General features: G+C 39.9%; 1 protein-coding gene across 1 annotated transcript in view; it reads right to left on the bottom strand.

The window, feature by feature from the left end:
* Positions 1-27,379, bottom strand: part of LOC136876153 (uncharacterized) — a 55,770-nt gene that overhangs the window by 6,741 nt on the left and 21,650 nt on the right. Inside the window, exons 3-5 of the mRNA XM_068228367.1 lie at positions 16,522-16,568; positions 11,091-11,126; positions 3,426-3,543 (exon numbers count right to left, since the gene is read on the bottom strand). Of these exons, the coding sequence (XP_068084468.1) occupies positions 3,426-3,543; positions 11,091-11,126; positions 16,522-16,568 (201 nt within the window). The remainder of the gene's footprint in view (positions 1-3,425; positions 3,544-11,090; positions 11,127-16,521; positions 16,569-27,379) is intronic.

The following is a 27,379-nucleotide window of genomic DNA, read 5'->3' as shown; positions in this document are numbered from 1 at the left end:
TAATCATAAAGAAAACTGGTAAAATCTGCATGGGAAATCAATGGTTACGTTAATGTGATATTTATATCTACACATCAGCTTCTGTTAATATTCTTGGCTGTTTTTAGGACAATCTATTAAAATAAGATCTATTGATCTCTGATTGAATTATCGCAAGATGTCGTTGGAATATCCCACTATAAGAATCCGGAAAAGCAATACGTTTCATATTTACTAGCAAAAATGTGCTTGTGAACAATTAAAGCTACTATATAATCCAAATTCATGTCTTATATTAACTTCTTTAGAACATAAATTAATCAATGAGTATAACAAGGCATTCAGATCCTTAAATGTCCTTAAATAACAACATGTAATCTCGCGCGAATCAAATATCTAGAGTACATCATTTTCGAAGACATTGTGTGATATAAATTCAGTTACACCTCTATACAAAATAGCAATAACCATCCATATTAAACTAAGTATGCCATAATTAATTCAAGGGAATGCGATTTTCAGTGGAAATTCGAAGTTAAAAAATGTCCAAGTGAACGAATACTCAATCATACAGGCATTTTTTGATGATTTTATCCTATAATAATATTCAATGAAAATCAAAACACGACATCGTAATTATGGATTTTGGACGAAGTATAATGTCATTAAATCATGAACATATGTGATCCTAATTTGCGACAATCATCGCATCTCTCTCTTCAAATATTTCATTGCCATCTATTATTTCATCGTAGCAACGCATATTCCTTCAATTCATCTTCCATTTCTTTCATATAACAACATTACATTTTCTTCGTTACTCTCTTCTCATTATAACACATATTTCACGTATTTACCTTTCTTGACGCACAAATAACGTTATCCTTGTATATTCATATAATTGGATCACTATCTTCTTAAATAAAGTCAACATTTCTTCTGTCTGCTATCATTTTCATATCTAGAGCGATTCTAACTCATTATGATAACATATCACCTATATACACTTTAACATATCACTTGGTATACTATTATATCTCAAAATATTCTCCTCATAAGAAATTCAAATACGATATGGCATAATGTGTTTGGATTCTTTGCTTGCACTGAAATAATACTATCATATTACTATATCGCTCTTCCTAACTTGGGTTAATTATGTTTCTTAAGAAGAACGCCTATACCCTTCTAATCCTAGTGTATCGTTATATTGAACAATTAACTCGAGAGAATCTAAAAAATTTAGGTTGTTTTGAAGACAGTAACGGTAAAATATATCAAGCTTTGACTTCTTCTTCTTCATGAGCCATGTCCTCGCAGAACGTTGGCGATCAGTAGCATGATCTGTTGTTTGTTCATAGTTGTTCTGAACAGAGTAAGCTTTGTCACCCCAAACCACTGGTTCAAGTTGCCGAGCCGTGATGTCCTACTTCTCCCCGGACCACGTTTTCCATTAATTTTCCCTTGGAGTATTACTTGTAGAAGGTGGTATTTACAGTTCCTCATCATATGACCAAAGTATTATAGCTTCCTTCTCTTGATGGTAGTGATAATTTCTGGTTCTTTGACTACAACTCATCAATTCACCTTAATATCTTCCAATCTATATTCATTTTATTTAAGAAACTCCTTTTCGTTCGCTCGCGGAATGAAATAATTGCTCGTTCATCCTCCGCAATCCTGGGTGACGTTCTTCTTACGTGGCTGGTCATCCAGATATCGTCTGCGGTGTTGGTCCAGCTCAGGTTTATCCAGACAGCCCGTCTCATATCTTCTTAGAGAGCCATATGGATCTTGAATTGCTCAATTACAAAGATAAAATACGTTGATGAAATCATCTGTAGCACATGACTGATATCAAAGCCTCCTAACTTACTATAATAATTAGATTTCGTCTCATTACTTTGCGTAATTCGAATTTCTATCTGACCTCAAAGATGTCTGCAATTATCTCAATTTATGTGTCGTTTACGATTGCTTTATGAATGGCACAATGATGATATTGCGTTATATGAACTGCTTATTTCTCTGGTCAAATCCTTTTTCTTTCCGTCTATAGTATGGCTGATAACCGAGTCTTGTCACGTACCTTAAATATACATATAACGCATTTTATATTTGTATTCTTCTCTGTTTTGCGATATTATGTTATTTTATCAACGATAATAACTTTTTTCTTAAATTATTTTTTTCTCGATATTTTAAAAGATTAAGTTCTCTTCTCAGTCGGAATACGTCTGCGTCCTAAGCCTGTTTCTTCATTTGTGTCATTTGTACAGTGTTGGTTCTTTAAAAATTCAAATTCTTTCTTTGTCTTTCACTACCATTACGATCCTATATACTTCGACATTGCGTTACTCTGAACTTCCATGACATTTTATAATGTCATTCATTATGTTTAATTTCGTTGTCAGTAATCGCGTTCATTGGGACTCGATTGATTTTTATTTCTGGAATAGTGGAATGTCACAGTACCAAAGGCCGTAGTCAGGTAGGATAGTGAAAATGGCCCTGGAGTCAAATACGATTTGTCATTCAGCATTGGTTACCCCTTTAATAAAGAAATAATCGTGCCAAATTTCAAATTGTTATAGGTGTTCTAAGAAGGGATATTAACTTTAATATGTGGGTAGGGCTTAACTGCACCTCTGCGAATCTCGAAATATAAAAATTCCGCAAAATTCTTCGGAATTCTTTTACCTCGAGCTTCACAGCCCTCTGCTATCGCTGTAAAATATTCTGAAATTATTTCAGTTTTCCTTCTTTTCGGAATTCTTCTACATCGAGTTCACAGAGCTGCACTTAGGCCCTGCCCATACGTTCAAGCTGGTACCCCTCGTACTCCCTCTTAGGGTACCGATAGCAGTTTACAAACTGACACGAATGTTCCTCTAATGAAGAAATAACGACTGCTATATAACTTGTCCGATTTGACGCAAGGGCAATTTAAAACAGTGAAAGTTGTATTTGGATAAACACGTATGCTTTAATACCTATTTTATTTTAATGTAATAAAATAAGACCTAAAGTTCTGAGGAAACTGTACGTATATAATCTCTTCACTATTTTATCCCGATAATCAGCACAAAAATTACAAAATAATCACCTACTAGGTTTTAGAAAGTTTGATCATCGCAGACCTCTGCTATCGTAGTAGGTCTGTATGTAAAATATTCTGAAATTATTTCAGTTTTTTCTAGCACACAAATATGTCACATTTTAATAATAAATGTCGGCTGACTTCAATAAATTGGCAGGAATTACCTTGGAGTGAAATAAAATCAATTTTCGACCAAAGGCTGCTTTTTGATTCTGTAATAAATATGTCCCAGTGACTAGTAAGAGGAATGATCATAACTTATCTTGAAGCTTTTATAATATTTTATATGTGTCACATGAAATTATGTAGTTAAAATAACTGGAATGGTATCTAATTCCATGCTTACCTTTATTACATTCATCAACTAATGCGTTGTATGACGTAATGCAGCTCTTACTTTCCTGACACACGGCATCGATACTTTTGGACAGGCGGTTTTTCTCGAAGTTGCCTTCCTCGTCAACCTGCAAACATGGATTATCTTTTAAATTTTTGGACGCTTTCACAACTCAGATCACTAAAGAAAACACCCTTTTCGAGTTTTACATCTACATTATTTAAGCCAGTTTAGATACTCTGTAAACATCGTTTGAGTAGCGTAAATTTAAGTGGTCTCTCGTTATCAACAAATTTATGTATTTTTCTGAGGACAATGTTCTTTGGCAATATCAAAAGTGTACAGTGTTTTTACTAACCACTGATCAGTATTATTTCCTTTTGCTAGTGGTTTAGCGTAACCACGTGTACGTTGTCAGTGACGGAATATGGGAAGCCACGGAACAATCTTTAGGGCTGGTGATAGGAGGATTCGAGGCGACTGGGTCCCGAATAAAAGCTTACAGCTATACAGTCCTATTCCCTAGGTAACCCGCTCGGACATGAAACAATTTGTTAAACAAGTTTTATTTTTGGCATTGCTCGTGGATTAATACTGTTTGCATACAGTGATATTAGTGCTTCCTTTGGTTTGTTTTGTCACTTACGGCCACGGCCGTTACATTCACACTCCTAGTCCATCCCTATCTCATCGTCGCCATAAGACCTATCTGTGTCGGTGCGACGTAAGACCAATTGTAAGAAGAAAAGGAAAAAGATTTGTCACTTCACGTAACTCTCTGGCTTAATTTCTACTATAACTCTCTCTTTCTATAATATTACCTGGTCTCGCTTTGTGTGTTACAGATAGTATCCTTCAAGTAATTATCCTTGCCTAATTTTTCCTTTATAGAGGTATACCGCTCCTGAATAATGTGTAATACTGTCCAGTGCTCCCATTCAGTGTTTGGAAGGTTGCGAGCTTTCGTAGACCAAATGGTAGATTCCGAACTTTCGGAAGTATTTAACTTCGAATCAAATGTTGATTTGTTTGTGATTATTTGCAAGGCTTGGTAGTGAGAATTCAGGCTAGCGTATCAACCCTACAGTTAACTCACTCGAGATCAATGATGGCCACAAAATATACATTAAACTTTCCTTCCCGGGTGAGAGCTAACAAGCACTTTTGCCATATCCCCTTTCGAGAGGTGTTTGAACTTTCACTATTTATATCTACAGCACCATGTATTATTACTTAAAACTTCTCAATATCTTAATATATCACCACGAAATTTTTACATAACGTACACATTAAGCTATACACATACGTAACAATACGCAAGAAATTGAATATTTGATGTAATAAACAAGTGCATTCAACACTTTCTTGTCCCAAATTAACGGCGAAACCCGCTGTCGGTAACCCTGAAAATGGTTTTCCGTGGTTTCCCATGTTCACACCAGCCAAATGCTAGGGCTGTACCTTAATTAAGGCCACGGCCCCTTTCTTCCCACTCCTAGCCCTTTCCCGTCCCATCGTCCCCATAAAACCTATCTGTGTTGGTGCGACGTAAAGCAACTAGAAAAAAAAAAAAGCAAGAAAGAAAAAACTGGTACCATGTTTAGCACATCAATGTATTCAATTTCATATCTCACAGAATATACGATAATATTCTGTATTTTAACGTCAGTTACGGTATGATTGCTAGAGCTCGCCATGCTGTAAATAGCTGAAAATGGAAAGTCCATAAATCTAATATGGTTGAGTCAATATACAAGTTTTCAAATGAAAACGCTGCCGGCCGCAGATACCTCTTAGTTGACACAGCGACTGGCTTCGGGGTACAGACTGTACCGGAAGTTATGGTAATACGAGAGGCTACTACTACTAGTACTACTACTACTACTGATTCATTACTACAAATGTAGATACAAATACAGACACGCTTACCTTACAGAAGGTGCTGAAGTTTGGCCTCTATATCTTAAACGAATATCGTAACTCCTGAACAGATTGTGAAAAATATACAGGACCTCTGCTGGAGAAATTCTTTCAGTCACACTTCGAATATCGAGTTTTCACTAACGTTGAAATATTATTACATATAATAATTTAAATAATAAATAAAGTCATTGAATAAAAAAAATAATTATTCGAAATGTCCGTAGTATGGGCGCCAGAGTTCACCAGAATGGATCCCTCTCACGGCTCGTATATAAAGCTGCGTACTGGTACACCTGTTTCAGGCCTTACGTAAACTTCTGAAAACGATTTAATAGGTAGGAACTGCACCTTGGTTCATCAATAACTTCACTCATTCTAAAATAACTAACTATATTCTAAATAACATCCGTGCGTGAGCACCACAGCAACATACCAAAATATACATAAAATACACTCACAAAATACTTCTGGAAGACTCCATATTTACAACAACAACGACAACAACAACAACAGAAACAACCATCAACACACTGGGAAACCAAAAGCGAGGACCAAGCTACCATTTGCAGTCAGTCTGCTGCACAAACCACATATATGTAGATAAATAATATTTCACTGTCTCTGTGTATCAACACAACGTGCATATTCTCATAATTGGCACTTGTTATATCACACAGTTACTGTACCCTATAATACTGTGTTAACTGATTCTAATATTCTGTTTAAGGATACTTTCACTCGAGCAATACACGCTTGTTGTTCCAGACCATAAATTATGAAAAGTCTGAGATACAATACCCCATAGCTTTCACCAAAATACAAGACACCAAGCCGCCACAAGTGATAAAATACCAAGTGCCTAAACACTCCACAGTTTGTAGGTCAGTATCACACATCACATTCCAAAAAATTTGCATCTTACTACGTTCCACCAAATATTTTAAGACAAACATGTTTCACAAATGTTAGATCTCCTTTCACGTTCCACCAAAGATTCAAGACAAGCATGTCTCACAAAAGTTACATATCCTTTCACGTTCCACCAAAGATTCAAGTGTAGCATGTTTCACAAAAGTTATATCTTCTCTACTTACACCAAAGTTTTAAAATCAACTCCTCCGCTGTTTTCAGTCAAATCTCCTCCATCGTTTCCTCGCATGCCAAAATACAACTCAGCTTCCTCCTTCTCTCACATGGTACATCTAGATTGGTCCTGGTCATCCAATCACGAGTGGAAGATACTCTTGCCATTCAAAGACCACGCCCCGAACCTATTCCGGGTCCAAGGACAATAACAACAAGGCCACCTCATCGGACTCTGGTCTACCCGCATAACTCACACACCTTTCCGAGTTGTAAACAGCACTGTTTCCCATTGGCTTGCACAAAATAAATTACTCATATCACATAAATGAAGACCTTCCAGGTTAAATATTAATAATATTAATAATATGTGAGGTCTTGCCGAGACTTGCTGAAACCGAGGGTGATCTCGTATCTCATCAGTTAGCTCCACTGCATTCGGGAGATAGTGGGTTAGAACCCCACTTCGGCGGCCCTGAAGATGACTTTCCGTGGTTGTCCATTTCCCACCAGGCAAGTGCTGGGGCTGTACATTGATTAAGACCACGACCGCTTCCTTCCAACTCCTAGGCCTTTACAATCCCATCGTCGCCAAAAGACCTATCTGTGTCGGTGCGACCTAAAGCCACAAGCAAACCACAAGTGATAAAATACCAAGTGTCTAAGCACTCCAGAGTTTGTAGGTCAGTATCACATATCACATTCCACAAAATTTGTATCTCGTCTATGATCCACCAAGGATTTTTAAGACAAGCATGTTTCACAAAAGTTACATCTCCTTTCACATGCCAACAAAGATTTTAAGGCAATCATGTTTCATAACAGTTACATATCCTCTCACGTTCCACGAAGGATTCAATACAAGCATGTCTCGTAAAAGTTACATCTTCTCTCACGTTCCACCAAAGATTCAAGTGTAGCATGTTTCACAAAGTTACATCTCCTCTACGTATACCAAAGTTTTAAAATCAACTCCTCCGCTATTTTCAGTCAAATCTCCTCCATCGTTTTCTCGCATGCCTAAACAGACCTCAGCTTCCCCCTTCTCTCACATGGTACGTCTAGATTGGTCCTGGCTATCCAGTCACGAGTGGAAGCGGCTCTTAATATACCAAGACCACGACCCGAACCTCTTCCGGGTCCCAAGACAATAACAACAAGGCCACCTCATCGGACTCTGTGCTATCCGCATGACTCACGTAACTTTCCGAGTTGTAGATAGCACTGTTTACCCATCCGCTTGTACAAAACAAATTACTCATATCACATATGAAGACCTTCCAGCTTAAAGTATTTAGAATAAGTATACAAATATACTAGTACTACTACTAATAATAATAATATCTCTTATTTCTAAATATAGTGCGAGGGTGTGATATATGTACAATCACATAACACCCTATTGGTGAATCGATGATATCACATATTAAGATTTACTAAAAAACAGTACTTCATAAATAATCCTAGAGTGATACAACTGAACACTTAAATTAGTGTGATAAATATGTATACATTGCGTCTACGTCATTGTATTGGAACACGCGAAATGTAATTTGTGCAAATAGTAATAATTTGGCTATATACAAACAACTCTGATTGTGTCATACACCTTCGAACACAATCTCTCCTTACTACTGAACACTTCATTCATAATTAATAATATTTACATCCAAGGAACAGATCCTATCTCATATCCGCGAAGACTATATACGTATATGTCTCAAGGACCTTACCGTCAGAGGTTAGAAGCCAATAAGTACACTTGCCTGTTCAACTGTCCACACTATACGCACCCTGATATAAATGAAAGAACTATACATAGATTTAATACCGGCATCGCAAAGTGAGAATATCTAATACATCCTGCTCTATAGGGTGTCGACATGTTGCCTTGGCCTGCTCGACCACTGATCTGTCCACAGTAGATCACCTACAGTATGGGACATCATTGGATGACAACTCCAGCGTCATCCACAACCGGCATTAACCGTCACTGTATTTACTGACCCACAAGCTGACATCCAGCACATGTACAACACAATGCATGCCTGCATTCACCAGTCAGGCGATTACACCGGGTATTAATGACCAGCATGGAACATTTGCGATGGCACTTCTCGTGTGGTTATTAACCTGTAGTTTTGTACCTTTAATCATTTAAATATGTTACCTCAACAAATATTTGCCGAAATTTCCGTATTATGTATTCCTTATTTCATGGTGTTCTGTTATTTTCCCGCCAGTGTAATTTAAAAAATCACTCGCAAAATTGCATTAGAAAACCGGAGCGTCAGTTTGCAAAATAAATATTTGGGTAGCTCTATATGGTTTTTGATGCAACAGTTTGGTAGGCTTACGTGCAGAACCTAAAGAGATATTCATCTTTTGCGCAGGTCTGAAAAGTGACTTTTGCAGGGAAGGAGCCTGGCTAGCACTACTGTAATTTCGACTATCTTTCCTTGTACTAAAGCTGTACGTCTATGTCTGCAGTTTTTATTCAGCACTGAGCCAGTGGGTTCGAATTTCCTCACCAATCTTTCGACCACAGTCCTTGAGGCTGAATTAGCTTCAGGGAGTGTTTTTTTAAATAAATTTCCTTCAAGTTCGACGGAATTAAGTTTTAAATAAACTTTTCACAGCAATATGCGCAGGTAGCAAACTGAACCAGGAAAAAAGTATACAGGAAACATTTGTCTGCCATTAGTCAGCAATCATCCAACAGAACCCTCCCAAAGACAGAAATAAGACAGAAGACATTTTCCTATCATTAGTACCGAGCTCGTTAGCTGCAGTCGCTTAAGTGCGGCAGTATCCAGTATTCGGGAGATGGTGGGTTCGAACCCCACTGTCGGCATCCCTGAAGATGGTTTTCCGTGGTTTACCATTTTCACACCAGGAAAATGCTGGGGCTGTACCTTAATTAAGCCCACGGCCGCTTCCTTCCCACTCCTAGCCCTTCCCTGTCCCATCGTCGCCATAAAACCTATTTGTGTCGGTGCGACGTAAAGCAACTAGCAACCCATCATTAGCTCTCCGCCCACTTAGCGGCAGGTGAGCGCTGTGTTGCTTACTATGTAGTCTCTGCGGCCAGCAGCGTCTTCTTTTGAAAGCCCTGTATATGTTACTGTTAGTTGAATAAATATTGGAATTATGCACATTAACCGGATTTTATTCTCAACTACCCACACTATTACAATTGATTAATATAATACACGTGATTGAATGTACCACGTTTCATAATTTTTTCCGGATCATAGCTTCTTGATTGTAAAAGCAACAAATTGCCGACAGATGTCTACAACTGACAAGTGCCGATGTCAAGAATATTTCGACGTGTGAGATGATGTGCAAAATGAAACAGTACCTTTTAAAGTGTGTACTAGATAATTTTCCAATTTCAGTGGGTGAGGTGTGGCGGAGGTACACTTGCAAAGGTAAATGCAGCTTAAGCAAATGTTAAAGTAAGAGAAATGGAAAACTACGAGTATAATTAAAACAATAGTTTGCCGTGTTTAAATAAGACTTCATTTTGTAAACATTGTAACGTAATTTTTGAACTAAAAGGATAAGTTGATAAAGTGAAATAACTTTTTTTACGTGTATAAAATTGCCTATTGTGAATTATTGTCAATTATATTCATCATAAGATCATAACGTACACTGTACACCAAACGAAAGTCTGGAATTTCTTCCACAGTCCGCGCGTGTTCCATTCAGACGGTAACAATACAAGCCAAGGGTTTGCTCGTGTTAACTCGTCAACTGAATATAGCGGGTCCTAAGAATGGTGGGTGTAGGACACGTCATTTCACATGGAGGAGCTAAATACTTCTGGTCCTGTGGTATGACTATCCAGCAAGAAGGTACGAACAGGGAGAGGTAAAGTGGGGTAAAGAACATGAACTCACAAGAATGGGACAGTCCAAAATGGTAGAAGCAGTATCATCGTCAGCTATGGCAGGCCGACGTAAACAAACGCAGGGTCACCTGCCAGCTGCAGGAACAGAGCATTCTGTTCCTCTTTCCGTGGTGAACAAGTTATTCATAGCTCCAGTGCTTCCTGTCCCCTACTGCAGTTGAAACGTCGACACAAGTCACGTCAACACACCTGTTTACCCTTGGAACTCACGCTTTGTGAAGGACAAGCCGAGCTCTTACTTTATTTACATCGACCTACCACCGTCTGTACACTGCAACCTTCTTTGCCAGTTCTGGTTTAATGAATACAGTTCTTACAGACATCCAATTCTGTAACTCTATAACTTTCTAGGACTGAAATATGGCTCCCCAAGCCGTCTGTATTTAAATAGTGAATCTAATTTCGAGATAAAGCTTGGGATTTTCAAAAATACAGAAAGCCGGGCTGAGTGGCTTAGACCGTTAAGGCGCTGGCCTTATAACCCCAACTTGGCAGGTTCGATCCTGGCTCAGTCCGGTGGTATTTGAAGGTGCTCAAATACGACAGCCTCGTGTCGGTAGATTTACTGGCACGTAAAAGAACTCCCGCAGGACTGAATTCCGGCACCTCGGCGTCTCCGAAGACCGTAAAAGTAGTTAGTCGGACGTAAAGCAAATAACATTATTATTATTATTATTATTATTATTATTATTATTATTAAAATACATAAGGTACAAACTTAGTTAGGTAAATTAATAAATAAGACTTACCACACCTACTGACGTCATCACGCATTTGTAGAAACACTGTGAACAGATAAAAGCATTATGATATGAACTCTCTGTGCTACAGATCAGTTAACGAAATTGGAAAACATGATTAAAATTAATTGTAGCTACAGTATACTATTCAGGAGCTGAAATTATGCTCATAACATAACATAACATAACATAACATAACATAACATAACATAACATAACATAACATAACATAACATAACATAACATAACATAACATAACATAAGTCTAGCTCCGTGACTAACTGGTTGTAAGCTGGCCTTTGGTCGAAGGGGTCACGGGGTCGATTCCCTTTCGAAACGGGGATTTTAACCCACATCGATTTTGTCTGGTTCGGGGACTGGGTGCTTGCGCCGTCTTCGTTACGATGGATGGACCAGGTCAAGAACTTGACCAGGATAAGCTTACAGCAAGCAAGCCACCATGCCCAAAGCAGAGACTCCCGGAGGAAGATCACCAGAAGGATTGTCGCGTGATACCACTACACCCTTACGAAGGGCTGGACTAAGAGAGAGAGAGGACCCCATCCTCATAGATGCGCAGCTCGCCCCTGGACATCAAGCCATGAGACCTGCACCGGGCCTCTCCGAATGCCACGCGCCATTATTATTTCTTTTAACACATCGTTTCGGCTTCTTAGAACCACGGTTAACTATCGTAATCCTTTCTGGTGTTCCTCGCCCATCTGCCTGAGGATATCAAGAAGAGTGAAACATCAATGCAAGTGTCTTGGTTCAAAGATATTTTTAGTGAAGAGATCTATTAGGTGCAGGAGCGGGTGTTAGGAAAGCCGGCTTCCTATTCCTCAATGTGTGGATCAACAATAGGTTCAATGCGACTTTGAAGTGCTTTTAAAGGCACTTTAAAGTAAAGTGAAAGTGAATGAAGAGATATTATGCCCCTGCAGTTGTTTATATCTGCTCTCTTGCCATTTTTATGGGTATACCATATAAGAGATGACTGTAACTCATTAGGAATAGTTCCTGATTCCCATATATCATGGAAGATTTCTTCCGTTTTGGGAACAAAATTGGAATCAACCATTTTCAAAAGTTGGGCATTTACGGAATCCTTGCCTGATATCTTGTTAATGGGGGAAGATGCAATGATTTGTGTAACTTATTCTCGATCAGGTGCAAGACAAAATAGTTAAATTAAAGGTTGGACCAGATATTGTAATCTTTGAGGCTAGAGAAGGGTAATTATTGGGTAAGGACTCAAAATGTTGAGCTAATCGTTCACAGTTTACATGATTGTTCAGAACAAGGTTAACCTTTTTGAAAATTCATTTCATTTATGTGATTCTGTAATTCTGGTAATGAATCATTTTGATTTAACTTGAGCTCGGTGATCCGAAATTTTTGGATCTTCTGCATTTGGAATCTGCCATTGAAATTTGGTATGAACCTCCTTATATAACAGTGGGAATCAAGATTCGAACTTCGAAGTAATTTCAAATAATTTATCTTGCAGAAATTATGGTAGGAGATTGCGACATGATCTGTCCGACTCATTGGCTGAATGGTCAGCGTTGAGGCCTTTGGTTCAGAGGGTCACGGGTTCGATTCCCGGCCGGGTCGGGGATATTAATCGCCTCTGATTAATTCTTCTGGCCCGGGGACTGGGGGTTTGTGTTTGTCCCAACACTTTCTTCTTCATATACACACAACACACTACCAACCACCACAGAAACACGCAATAGTCATTACATCCCTCCGTATAGGGTTGGCGTCAAAAAGGGCATCCGGCCGTAAAACAGGGCCAAATACACATGTGCAACACAGTCCGCACCCGTGACCTCGCAGGTGTGGGAAAAGCGGCAGAAAAAGAAGAAGAAGGAGAAGAATCGTGACATGGTGTATTTGACGCCCGCCAGGTCTTTTTGAAGTGGTGGCCATAATCTGAAGGTTCACTTGCCTGCAGGTATTATTATTATTATTATTATTATTATTATTATTATTTAAAAATTTCTTTGATATACTATGAATTCAATTTTACAATTATCTAGCTAAAAGTCAGTCTACAACTTGGAATAAGTTCTTCTGGTGTAAATTATTCCATACTTCATTTTAATCAATCAATCAATCAATCAATCAATCAATCAATCAATCAATCAATCAATCAATCAATCAATCAATCAATCAATCAATCAATCAATCAATCAATCAATCAATCAATCAATCAATCAATCAATCAATCAATCAATCAATCAATCAATCAATCAATCAATCAATCAATCAATCAATCAATCAATCAATCAATCAATCAATCAATCAATCAATCAATCAATCAATCAATCAATCAATCAATCAATCAATCAATCAATCAATCAATCAATCAATCAATCAATCAATCAATCAATCAATCAATCAATCAATCAATCAATCAATCACCACTGATCTGCATTCAGGGCAGTCGCCCTATCTGTAGTTTTCCTTGCCTTTTCTTAAGTCGGTTGCGACGAAATTGGAAATTTATTGAACATCTCCCTTACTAAGTTATTCCAATCCCTAACTCCTACATACATACATACATACATTATCATTATAAACTGTTATGCCTTTCAGCGTTCAGTCTGCAAGCCTCTGAGATTTTACTAAATGTCGCCACAATCCTCGATTTGCAACTAGTGTTGTGGCCTCATTTAGTTCTATACCTCTTATCTTTAAATCGTTAGAAACCGAGTCTAACCATCGTCGTCTTGGTCTCCCTCTACTTCTCTTACCCTCCATAACAGCCATTATTCTCCTAGGTAACCTATCCTCCTCCATTCGCCTCACATGACCCCACCACCGAAGCCGGTTTATGCGTACTGCTTCATCCATCGAGTTCATTCCTAAATTAGCCTTTATCTCCTCATTCCGAGTACCATCCTGCCATTGTTCCCACCTGTTTGTACCAGCAATCATTCTTGCTACTTTCATGTCTGTTACTTCTAACTTATGAATAAGATATCCTGAGTCCACCCAGCTTTCGCTCCCGTAAAGCAAAGTTGGTCTGAAAACAGACCGATGTAAAGATAGTTTCGTCTGGGAGCTGACTTCCTTCTTACAGAATACTGCTGATCGCAACTGCGAGCTCACTGCATTAGCTTTACTACACCTTGATTCAATCTCGCTTACTATATTACCATCCTGGGAAAAAACACAACCTAAATACTTGAAATTATCGACCTGTTCTAGCTTTGTACCACCAATCTGACATTCAATTCTGTTGAATTTCTTACCTACTGACATCAATTTAGTCTTCGAGAGGCTAATTTTCATACCATACTCATTGCACCTATTTTCAAGTTCTAAGATGTTAGACTGCAGGCTTTCGGCGCAGTCTGCCATTAAGACCAAGTCGTCAGCATAGGCCAAACTATTTACTACATTTCCACCTAACTGAATCCCTCCCTGCCATTTTATACCTTTCAGCATATGATCCATGTAAACTACAAACAGCAAAGGTGAAAGATTACAGCCTTGTCTAACTCCTGTAAGTACCCTGAACCAAGAACTCATTCTACCATCAATTCTCACTGAAGCCCAATTGTCAACATAAATGCCTTTGATTGATTTTAATAATCTACCTTTAATTCCATAGTCCCCCAGTATAGCGAACATCTTTTCCCTCGGTACCCTGTCATATGCTTTCTCTAGATCTACGAAACATAAACACAACTGCCTATTCCTCTCGTAGCATTTTTCAATTACCTGGCGCATACTGAAAATCTGATCCTGACAGCCTCTCTGTGGTCTGAAACCACACTGGTTTTCGTCCAACTTCCTTTCAACGACTGATCGCACCCTCCCTTCCAAGATGCCAGTGAATACTTTGCCTGGTATACTAATCAATGAGATACCTCGATAGTTATTGCAATCCTTCCTGTTCCCTTGCTTATAGATAGGTGCAATTACTGCTTTTGTCCAATCTGAAGGTACCTTACCAACACTCCACGCTAATTTTACTACTCTATGAAGCCATTTCATCCCTGCCTTCCCACTATACTTCACCATTTCAGGTCTAATTTCATCTATTCCTGCTACCTTATGACAATGGAGTTTATTTACTATCCTTTCCACTTCCTGAAGCATAATTTCACCAACATCATTTTCCTCCTCCCCATGAGCTTGGCTCCTATTATAAACGAATATTTGCCCCAATTTGTCCTCTTGAATTCCAACTTAATCTTCATATCGTGATCTTCCCTCCTTTTAAATACACCACTCAGACTAATTCGTTTTCTAATGTCATTGCACGCCATCTCTCCACTGACAGCTCGGAACATACCATTAGGCGAGCAGTTCATCTCCTTTCTCCCAAGTCTTCCCAGCCCAAACATGGAACATTTTTGTCGAAAAACTCTCAGAATAAATCGAGCTGCTTTTCTTTGGACTTCTTCCAGGTCTTGAATCAGGTAGTCCTGGTGAAGGACCCATACTCTGGAATCATACTCTAGTTGGGTTTACCAGAGACTTATAAGCTCTCTCCTTTACATCCTTACTGCAACCCCTGAATGCCCTGCTAGCTTCAGCTAAAGCCAGGACCGCCTGAGAGGCAAGAGCACTCGCATTTCTGGTAGTGTCAGGAAACAAGTGAGATGGCACGGCAATGCGATTGTGTAAAAACGAGAATGGAGTTAGTGGGAAATGACAGACAGAAATATACACGGATATATATTGTCCCTTAAGAAATAACATCGCATATCTGACAATGCTCTTCCTATCCATAATTTTCCTTAAGTCTTGTCACGCCTCATAGCTACATATGGATATGCAGTCCATCAGACCAATTTTCGTCGCGTTCATTTTCCAATGCTTACGTTTAAAGGAAAATGAACCGTACAGTACCTTACAGTGAGAATGTATGTTTGCATGACTTATTTACGCACTTCCAAGTAGGCTATACTGTATTTAAGTTTAATTCTCCTTCACACATAAACATAGGAAAGTGAACAGAACGAAAATAGTTCTGTTGGACTGCATATTCATATGTGAGTGGGAGCTGTTACCAGTCTTAAGGAAAATAATGGATAGGATGAGCATTGCCAGATACGCGGTATTTTTTCTTAAGCGATGATATTTACTTAAAGTATTTATGTCAAACTTCCCGAAGCTATTGTATTTTTGTGCAAAACTGCAATGTAAAAAACATATGTTTGCAAAGTTTGAACTCGCTAGATCAACGGTAAGCCAGTAAAAATTTCCTCAGACAGATTTTGGGTATATAGAAAATAATAATACAGTAACAGCAGACATGTATATTTAATTATTCAGTCGCTATAGATTTTTGAGAGACATCAGTTAGAATGTGTGTTACACATCCGACTGGGAATCTCACGTGATCCAATGTTTTAAAAAGCCTGCGTTGCTCACGGGTGACTATGGACTTTCTTTATAGTTTAAACCATCCTCTTACCTGTGCTTGTTCTGATTTTGGTCCATCTGGAGTTATTTCTGCCGTAACTGTGAACACACCAGCACAATAACAGTAATACATATTAATAACAAAGTAATAATAGTAATGGCAACCATACCAATAAAAGATAAATATATGAACATAATATAAATAAATGTGATATGCACAGAAAATAATAATAATCTTAATAATATTGATAATAATACTCAATAACAACGAATTTCTTCAGATATTTACACACAATAGGCCTAATGTACTATTCTCGGTAGAGGATCCGGGTTGTTAATTTCTCATATTTTCTCTGACTGTGAATACTAAATGTTGCTCGGTCAAGGAAACCTAGCAATACGGCTGAAGAGTTTGTTACGCTGACCACATGACACTCCAGTACCTGCAAGCCGTGTGGCTGCGTAGTGGTCGTCTAGAGAGGCAGGAAAAGTTCTATTATGTCACAGGATAATTTTTATTTTAAAGTCTGATACATCTCTTGAGTAGCCGTACGTTTCGCGTTACACAACTGAAAGTTTTACGAATTACGGAGGGAGGCATAACTTTATAGCTAAAAAAGAAAAAGCTTTTTCAAGTAATTGTTTTCTTCGTAGACCGTAGTTGCTTCTTGAATCTGGTTAAAAGAATTATCTACACTACTTCAAACGTGGTTTCTAAATACCGATGTATGTCACATGCTACGTCCCACTCTGTCATCTATTGTTTTCTCATTTACCGTAACGTTCGTTTCTACACGTTACTTTCTTTATAATTTAAAAAGTATTGAATTTGATCGATGTTTTGCATTAAATTATTGTACTTTATTTGTCACAAGTAATTTTACTTTTCTTAAAGTAATTAGTAGTGCAAATATTAGGAAAGTGAGATGGCCATACAAAGTGAATCACTTTCATACAGATCAGTGTGTTGGGTTGCCTGGTGTGTTGGGCGTTTGGGAATTTCATTTGTACGACTGTGGTGTAAACCCTAGTGAATGAAACAAAACTGTTTCAGGTTGTCTGAAATATCCTCATACTATTTTCCTTAAACAGGTAGAACCTGAAATGCAGGAAATTACGCTATTCTTCACACCAATCACGCAAAACGTTTTGTTTGTTCTAAACAGTTTCAATCATACAGATGTTGTGACGAGTCAACTGGTTTGTAGCAAACACTCGGAATCAAGGGCAACCCTCCGTTATTTGGAACCTCTGTACTACACAAGGTATCAAGAAATAATAATAATAATAATAATAATAATAATAATAATAATAATAATAATAATAATAATTGTACCGGGCGGTACACCTCTACACCGTTTATTTAAAAGTTGCGCCAGTTGAAACTCCTCTTCTGGAGGAAGGTTGAACTTTATCTATTCTATTAATTCTCTACTTTCTCAGAAGATGTCACCACGTGGAAAGTTTTGAGTTTTTGAACTGTGTCACTTTTGATGTGTTTTTGTTTCGCTTGAAGTAAGAAGTGTGAACTTTCTCTTCTAGAGGACACTACTGAAGATCAACAATAGCGCACCCTAGTGCGGAGTCAAAGAACTATTTTGTTGGAGTAATTTTTATTTCAAAAGTTTGTTTCTTGTTAAATTTCTTTCTGTTATTGTTTAAGTTGGCTGTATACCCCTCTTTTTCCCCTTGTTTTAGATTTATCCAATCCCGAATTTCTTTTAGTAATTTCTGACCAATCTGGTGTATCTTCCCCCAACTTGTATCTGTTGCGGGGTCCTATCCAATAAAAACATTGTGGGCGGGTGTTTTCATTCCCCTAACGCCTAGAAACTTCCGCGAGAGTATTTAAACTGCTGATTTTGGGGTCTCCGGGCCACTTCTGTTCCATCTTTCAGTGTATTAAGTACATAGCAGGAGGCGGGAAGCGCCTCTTTCTTCTTCAGCCGTTCAACACCAGGTAATGGCCTATTAATAACTTCTTTTCTTGCTAGGTCGGCAGTTTAACACTCGCGGCGGGTTCGAAGCATTTCCATCATGTGACCTTCTCCTAAAATGTAATTACTCTTTTCATCTTTTTCTTGTAAAGCTACATATTGGGATAGAGAGTGCTAACCCTCTCGAGCTCCCACTCACATTTGTTTTGAGGTGAACTTATTTTCTCAAACTATTCTTCGTTTATGTAATGTAAAGTGTTCTTCTCTAAGTCACCTCTGTAGTATGGGATTAGCCCTTGCGTTAGTGGCCCAGAGCCAGATTAGGTTTTAAAAACAAAATGTATTAGGAGTGCAAGTTCGCCTCCTCTCAAATTGTTATTTTAGAGGTCATGTAATCAACCTTCTTTTCATGTAATAGACCTCAGTAGGTTGGGTATTTTACCCCTGTGAATACGTCCTTAGAGGACAGCTTGAAGGTAGAGTTTGGTGTGGCCTTGTGATAGGCTTACAATTTTGAGAGCGGATCGCCCTTTGAAATTTGTTTCTGTATGCCTCGTGCAGGCTTTATGTGTAATGTTTGGAGCCAGTGCTCCTGGGCATGAATGGGGTTTTCTGCCCCTTGGCTAAAATTTTTTTGGAGTAAGGCGGGGCTGATTGCCCAAGAGTTATGAAGTAAGGGCACTGAGCCCGAATCCAGTAATATTGTACCTACATTTTTGCTACTCTGTACCCGTTATGATTGTTATCTCTTGTTTTTGGGAAAAGAAAATATAACCTAGTTAAATTTTAAATTAATTTTACATTGCACGTTAATTCCGTAGCTTGAAACCCATTCACACCCGCACCTTCTTTCACCTCTACCTACCACGGATATGTCCGTAACAAGTGGTAGCAGAGCGTGGTTGAATGGGTCTCAATTTAGCCCCTTTTGACGGCTAAACATTGCTTTAATTCGAACTCTAACAATTTTCTCAGTTGCTGGAATTTTTTGAGTTTTTTTAAAAATTGTTCTGTCATCATGTCCGGCCCTCGCGATGTTCTCCTCCTTAACTACTTGCGCAAAGAGGAGTTGATATACGAGTTAACTATCAGAAATGTGCAATCTGGAGGCACGGTTGCAATCGACACCAACAAGCTTAGAGAGTCCCTTGATTTGCCCATTTCCATCCCCAATTTGGGAGAGAAAGAAATTGATGACTCTCTTTCCACGATCGTCGAGAATATTACTGGGCTAGCATCTGTAGTCAGCTTTTTTGATGAAAATGATCCGTCTCCTAATCAAATTAAGCGTGTGCAAGGCAGATTATATCACTTTTCAAATAGAGTTAATGATCTGTTGTCTCTGAAGGTGAATGACGTTCAGAGGAAGCAAGCTAATACGCTCCTTGAAACTATCTCTGAATTGTCTAGTAAAGTCACTCAATTGTTAACTGGGGAAGTTCCTCCCAAATCTGATCAGCCCACCATAGTGAATGTAAGTAGTGAGGAAGAACCTGCTAAGGGAGAAGGCAATAGGATAACCGTTGCTGCTCAAACTATCTCTGCCCCATTGGACAACGAGTCTGAACGCCGCACATCGTTGAACAATGTACGTGCTGAATTAACTTCCTTGCCATTGAAACCTTTACCTACTATGTCGCCCGGGTTTAGCAGCTTGCCTCATCCATTGGCAATGTTGCTCAGAGGTATATCCAAGTTTTCCGTTAATACCACCAGTGACGTAATTTCATTTTTAAGATTTCTAGTGGAATTTCAGGATCATGCCCTTGTGTTTTCTCTTTCCCCATGTCAAATTTTGCAAATTATCTATCCTTATGCTATTGGGGTTCTCTCAGATAAAATAGTAAGAGCCATAGCTGAACAGTCATCTATCGAAGATTTCCATGCACATCTGCTTGCAAATTTTATTCCTGCCCGCGCGAGGTCATCTCTTATTCAGAAATACTATTATCGGGTACAGCGCTTGGATGAAAACCTGGCAGACTTCATCCAAGATATTAAGTTTTATACTAGGGTGTTTGCTCTCCACTTCCCTGAGGATCAGATCGTGCAAGCTATTATCGAAGGGATTTCACCACCCTACAGGTCATATTTGTGTTTCGCGGCGTGCCCGCAAACCTTCTCTGAACTGGAAGCATTAGCCATCTCTGCGGAAGGAGTTAGGTATGCCGATTCCTTGCGTGTGGCAAAAGAACCCCCGCCTTCTTTTGGTAATACTCGGCTTCCACCTCGCCGATCAGTCACCCCTCGTAAATGTTATGCTTGCGGGTCGCCTGACCATCTGCGCAATAAGTGTCCTCTGATCAAGTCTAGTAGGGCAAATAATGGAGCTGGTTCATCACAAGGCTGTTTTAAGTGTGGGGCCTTCTCACATATCGCCAAAAATTGCCCAAACTCAAATAGCACCCCCTCCTGCTCAACTTCTGGTGCAAATTCCACCTATGCCAATAATAAAAGGTGACTAGTGGCATCGGCTGAGTCGACTAATCCATCTTCCCGAGACTCCGCCCCTAGTAAACAGGTTGTAAATGCAGAGAACAATCAGCCTTCAAATTCATCTTTTGAATGCCCTAAAGAATGTCTTAGGATTGCGGCGGATACCCCCGCACCTGTTCCTTTTCTTAAGATTGAGTTAAATAACGAGCCTATAACAGCTCTCTTAGATTCAGGCAGTGTTTGTTCGATTATTTCGGCTGAATGGTATTCTAAATTGAAATCTGTTTGTAAACTACCTGACCATGTCTCAGCTCTTATTCAATATGTTTCGGCTAATTCATCGCCATTAGAAATTCTAGGTTCCGTACTGGTCAAAATTCGTATTTTTAAATTTACATGGAAAATCAAACTGTTTGTGGCTAAGCACTTGTCTTGCCCCATCATATTGGGAGCGGACTTCATTTCTCACACTGGTCTTGTGCTCGATCTCCAGAGTAGGTCGTGCACATTCAAATTTGCGTTCAATTGTAGAATTCCCTTGTTAAAGTGTAATTCTGTATCATGTTCATCTATTTCGCCTACCCAGGATGAGATGTTGTTAGACCTTAGACATCTACCTGAGGAGCAGGCTGATAGTATTCGGAAACTGTGTCAGTCGTTTCCCGAGGTGTTCTCTGATACTCTTGGTGTTACTGACCTTATTGAATACAAAATTGAGGTCACGGATTCGATTCCTGTCCGTTTTCCACCGTATAGGCTATCTCCACCTAAAATGAAGGCTCTGAAAGAAATCATCGATCAGATGTTGAAGGATGGTATTATTAGGCCCTCTAAGTCAGCGTATTCTTCGCCTATTTTTCTAGTCCCGAAACCCCAAGGAGGCTTCAGGCCTGTCATTGATTACAGGGCTCTCAATCGGAAGGTGGTGTTGCAATCTGTGCCCCTTCCCGACCTTCATTCTTGCTTTTCATGGTTTCGTAAGGCCAAGTTCTTCACCATCTTGGACTTGAATCAGGCCTATAATCAAATTCCCCTTGCCGAAGAGTCTAAACATCTTACAGCGTTTGCCACGGACTGGAACTTATACGAATACAACCGCGTGCCTTTCGGGCTCCCCACGGGGGCAGCTGTGCTCACTAGGCTACTAGATAGGGTCTTTTCCGACATCAAATTTGAGTACTTATATCACTACTTGGATGATGTCGTCGTATTTTCCGAGACTTTTGAAGAACATCTAGATCATCTGCGAGAAGTTCTGAATCGCCTTCGTAAGGCTGGGTTAACTGTCAAGTTGTCCAAGGTTGCCTTTGCTAAGCCCTCTATGTCATTCCTAGGGCATATTGTGTCACCCGATGGGGTAGCTGTCGATCATTCTAGAACACAGGCCATCCGTGATTTTAAACCTCCTAAGGACATCAAAGGTATCGCTAGATTCATTGGTATGGTGAATTTCTTCAGGAAGTTTATTCCTAACTTCGCTAATAGAGCGGCGCCCTTAAGCCTTCTTCGTAGGAAAGGCATCAAATTCGAGTGGGGACCTTCTCAACAAGCCGCTTTCGAAGATCTTAAATTAGCTCTCTGCAATGCCCCTGTACTTGCTATGCCTGATTTCTCGAAGAAATTCATCGTCCAAACGGACGCGTCGTCGTCAGCTGTAGCTGCAGTCCTTCTTCAAGAGACTGAACTAGGGAGGCGTCCCATCGCCTATGCATCTAGGACTCTATCGGCTCAAGAAGCCAAGTATTCCATCTATGAGCTCGAAGGGTTGGCAGTCTTATTCGCCTTAGAAAAGTTCCGTCTCTATCTGGAACATGTCAAATTCGACCTGGAGACAGATAACCAAGCCTTAAGCTGGGTCTTAGGTAGACCGCGTCGTACTGGTCGTATAGCCCGTTGGGCCATCCGTATTTCCGCCTTCCAATTCGATGTCAGGCATATCAGAGGTACCGAAAATGTTGTGGCTGATGGACTCAGCCGTATGTTTTCAAACGAGGTCGAGACCCATGAACCGGTCGACAGTTCATCACCTTCCGAGTCCATACTATCCGAGGTTAATGCCATCCTAACCGATGCTCCCATGCTCTTTAGGGATATCGAGAAATACCAACGTGAAGATCCTACGCTGGCTCCGATAATGGAAACCCTTTCTTCTGGGGAACATGCTGTCCCTTATGTTCTGAGGAATGGTGTTCTATGTTGCCCTTCGAGGCATGATAAGTTGATGAAAGTTGTTGTTCCAGCGGTTCTTGTACCTATGATCTTCAAATACTATCATGAGACCCCATTGGGGGGGCATCTTGGAATCTTTAAAACTCGTGAAAAGATTCGTGAAATGTTCATATGGAAAGGTATGGACGGTGAAATTCGGGAACTCGTAAAAGCTTGTAAATCTTGTTTGATCAGTAAACCCACCATGTCCACTAAAGTAGGCCTTTTGTCTTCTCATCAAGCGTCGCGCCCCATGGAACGCCTGTATATTGATTATGTGGGACCCTTCCCCCAGTCAAAGGGCAATGCCAACAAGTTCATCTTTGTGTGTGTAGATGGTTTTACAAGATTTTCCTGGTTATTTCCGACTAAGCTGGCTACCGCTCAGTCAACCATTACTTGCTTAAATTCTATTTTCGCTTCTTTTGGTCCGTGCCAATACATTGTATCTGATAATGCTAAGGCTTTTACATCTAATTTATTTCGTAAATTCTGTTTTGACTTGTCCATCTCTCATGTAACTACTTCCGCTTATTACCCTCAACCATCTCTGGCTGAACGGGTTAACCGTAATCTCAGGTCCGCACTTATTGCCTATCATCATGAAGATCCTTCCAGGTGGGACACGTCCCTGCATTGGATAGCTTTTGCTTTGAATTCGGCGGTTCATGAATCTCACAAGTTTACTCCAGCTTCTTTGATGTTCAAGTTTGTTCCCAACTCGCCGCTCTCTAACCTCTGGTCTTTGAATGACATTCTACCCGAGACAATAGATCCGGATAACATTAAAGATCTTTGGAAGAAGGCTAAAGCTAATCTTAAAGTGTCTCATGAAAAGGTTAGGGAAAGGTATGATCGTGGACGGAGACCCACCACTTTGAAGGTAGGTGACCAGGTTATGGTCAAAAATTTTGTTCCCGCGGGCAAGCTTGCCCCCAGATTTCATGGGCCTTGTATCATTCTCGATTTTCTTACGCCGGTTACCTTATTGCTAAGTAATCCAGCCACCGAGAGGATATTTAGAGTTCACCTGTCCCAGGTGAAACCGGTGTAATTTCTGTGTTAACTTGCTTCATATTATTTTGAAAGGATATGAAGGTTATATTTTGTTTTGAGTTTCACTTTTAAGGCATTCTGCCCCTTCTGTAATATTTTGGTTTTAGATGTAAGCCTTGTGTAAAACCTGCCCCGACCCGTTAAACTGCCATCCTGTTCTTGCCACGGCCATTACCACGCTACCGTCTCCTGCTCCACCTTACACTGTGGCTTCATAATAGTAAATGCCATGGATATCTACACGCCGCTGGCCCCTCAACCTCTCCACAAGCCTGTACCCTCAAAGAAGATGATAGTCCAACACAATTCTGCCGCCTAGCTTTAATGTTTCAGCGCCCCCGCAGCCGCGCAGCGCCGTGCAGCGACTGGGGAGGGGGATGGGCCCCCTCCTCTCCAGCGAGGACGACATGTGCACGGCGAGCCGGAGCTCTCCTCCCGGCCAAGGCTGATGTGCGGCGCACGACCTGCTACATGCCCGCAGCCTGTATCTGTTCACCGCGGGCGCGGCGTACTTCAACACCTCTGCTCCCCTCATAGTGCGGGCGAGCGGTATCTCAGGGTACTTGAGGGGTCCGAGCGGCCTCCGTTGGACGCAAGCTGCAACGGCCGGTCTGGCCATCCGACTCAATCTACATCAACTACATGGACAGTCACCATAAGCAATAACTACACTTGGGAATTCAACAACAATATTTGGTGGACATTGCAAAATTTTTCTTCACCTTTAAGTATTAAAAGTTTATCTTCAGAAATTCAAATTCTACAAACATAAAGACTTTCATTCACCTGCAACAACAACATTTTGAAACTGAATTAAGAAATCTTGTAAATGCTTCTGCTATCTATCTTCGTATCAACATCATTACTTGGACTTTGTTTCAAACTCATTTCATGTGTCACCCCTGGAGGAACTTTTGGGGGGGGAGGTCTGTACCGGGCGGTACACCTCTACACCGTTTATTTAAAAGTTGCGCCAGTTGAAACTCCTCTTCTGGAGGAAGGTTGAACTTTATCTATTCTATTAATTCTCTACTTTCTCAGAAGATGTCACCACGTGGAAAGTTTTGAGTTTTTGAACTGTGTCACTTTTGATGTGTTTTTGTTTCGCTTGAAGTAAGAAGTGTGAACTTTCTCTTCTAGAGGACACTACTGAAGATCAACAATAGCGCACCCTAGTGCGGAGTCAAAGAACTATTTTGTTGGAGTAATTTTTATTTCAAAAGTTTGTTTCTTGTTAAATTTCTTTCTGTTATTGTTTAAGTTGGCTGTATACCCCTCTTTTTCCCCTTGTTTTAGATTTATCCAATCCCGAATTTCTTTTAGTAATTTCTGACCAATCTGGTGTATCTTCCCCCAACTTGTATCTGTTGCGGGGTCCTATCCAATAAAAACATTGTGGGCGGGTGTTTTCATTCCCCTAACGCCTAGAAACTTCCGCGAGAGTATTTAAACTGCTGATTTTGGGGTCTCCGGGCCACTTCTGTTCCATCTTTCAGTGTATTAAGTACATAGCAGGAGGCGGGAAGCGCCTCTTTCTTCTTCAGCCGTTCAACACCAGGTAATGGCCTATTAATAACTTCTTTTCTTGCTAGGTCGGCAGTTTAACACTCGCGGCGGGTTCGAAGCATTTCCATCATGTAACCTTCTCCTAAAATGTAATTACTCTTTTCATCCTTTTCTTGTAAAGCTACATATTGGGATAGAGAGTGCTAACCCTCTCGAGCTCCCACTCACATTTGTTTTGAGGTGAACTTATTTTCTCAAACTATTCTTCGTTTATGTAATGTAAAGTGTTCTTCTCTAAGTCACCTCTGTAGTATGGGATTAGCCCTTGCGTTAGTGGCCCAGAGCCAGATTAGGTTTTAAAAACAAAATGTATTAGGAGTGCAAGTTCGCCTCCTCTCAAATTGTTATTTTAGAGGTCATGTAATCAACCTTCTTTTCATGTAATAGACCTCAGTAGGTTGGGTATTTTACCCCTGTGAATACGTCCTTAGAGGACAGCTTGAAGGTAGAGTTTGGTGTGGCCTTGTGATAGGCTTACAATTTTGAGAGCGGATCGCCCTTTGAAATTTGTTTCTGTATGCCTCGTGCAGGCTTTATGTGTAATGTTTGGAGCCAGTGCTCCTGGGCATGAATGGGGTTTTCTGCCCCTTGGCTAAAATTTTTTTGGAGTAAGGCGGGGCTGATTGCCCAAGAGTTATGAAGTAAGGGCACTGAGCCCGAATCCAGTAATATTGTACCTACATTTTTGCTACTCTGTACCCGTTATGATTGTTATCTCTTGTTTTTGGGAAAAGAAAATATAACCTAGTTAAATTTTAAATTAATTTTACATTGCACGTTAATTCCGTAGCTTGAAACCCATTCACACCCGCACCTTCTTTCACCTCTACCTACCACGGATATGTCCGGATATATAACTAATTATTAATTAACTGATTGATTATTATTATGAATTATTAATTAATTATAATTACATATATTATTATTATTATTATTATTATTATTATTATTATTATTATTATTATTATTATTATTTCGTGTAGCGACTTCTAGCCAAGTGTAGCTCTTGTAAGGCAGACCTTCCGATGAGGGTGGGCGGCATCTGCCATTTGTAGGTAACTGCGTGTTATTGTGGTGGAGGAGAGAGTTATGTGTGGTGTGTGAGTTGCAGGGATGTTGGGGACAGCACAAACACCCAGTCCCCGGGACATTGGAATTAACCAATTAAGGTTAAAATCTCCGACGCGCCGGGAATCGAACCCGGGAACCTTTGAACCGAAAGTCATTACGCTGACCATTCAGCCAACGAGTCGGACATAATAATAATAAACATATGTGCATTATTGTTATTTTTATTCTTATTCTTCCTCTTTTTATTATTGTTATCTGCGTTAATATGGTAGTACCGGTACGGTAGAGTTCAGGTGATTATTTATTTATATTGAATGTTCAAACAGCCATCCTCTCACTCAGCACACATCGTTATCCGACTCATGAAGGATTTATGCACTCGAGAAAGCGTTTCTGGAGTTACTAATTCATATGCAGTTCTAATTATCTGAATCAGACCATTTCTGTCCATTGAATGATCGTCATAAGCAGGATCTCTTCCATAAGAAGAAGTCCAATGGAGTCTTATCAGGAAAGCGTGGAGCCATTCTGGTAGACCATGGAGACCAATCCATCTATCTTGATACAGCCGATCGAGAGGTAAGGGGGCAACAAGAGATGTGTGCGTGCAGGGTGTACATCCTGTTAGTACCACCT

The sequence above is a fragment of the Anabrus simplex genome, chromosome 1, assembly GCF_040414725.1.
Source record: "Anabrus simplex isolate iqAnaSimp1 chromosome 1, ASM4041472v1, whole genome shotgun sequence".
NCBI lineage: Eukaryota > Metazoa > Arthropoda > Insecta > Orthoptera > Tettigoniidae > Anabrus > Anabrus simplex.
Note: the sequence above shows the minus strand (reverse complement) of the source record. Positions and strands in the feature narration are given on the sequence as shown.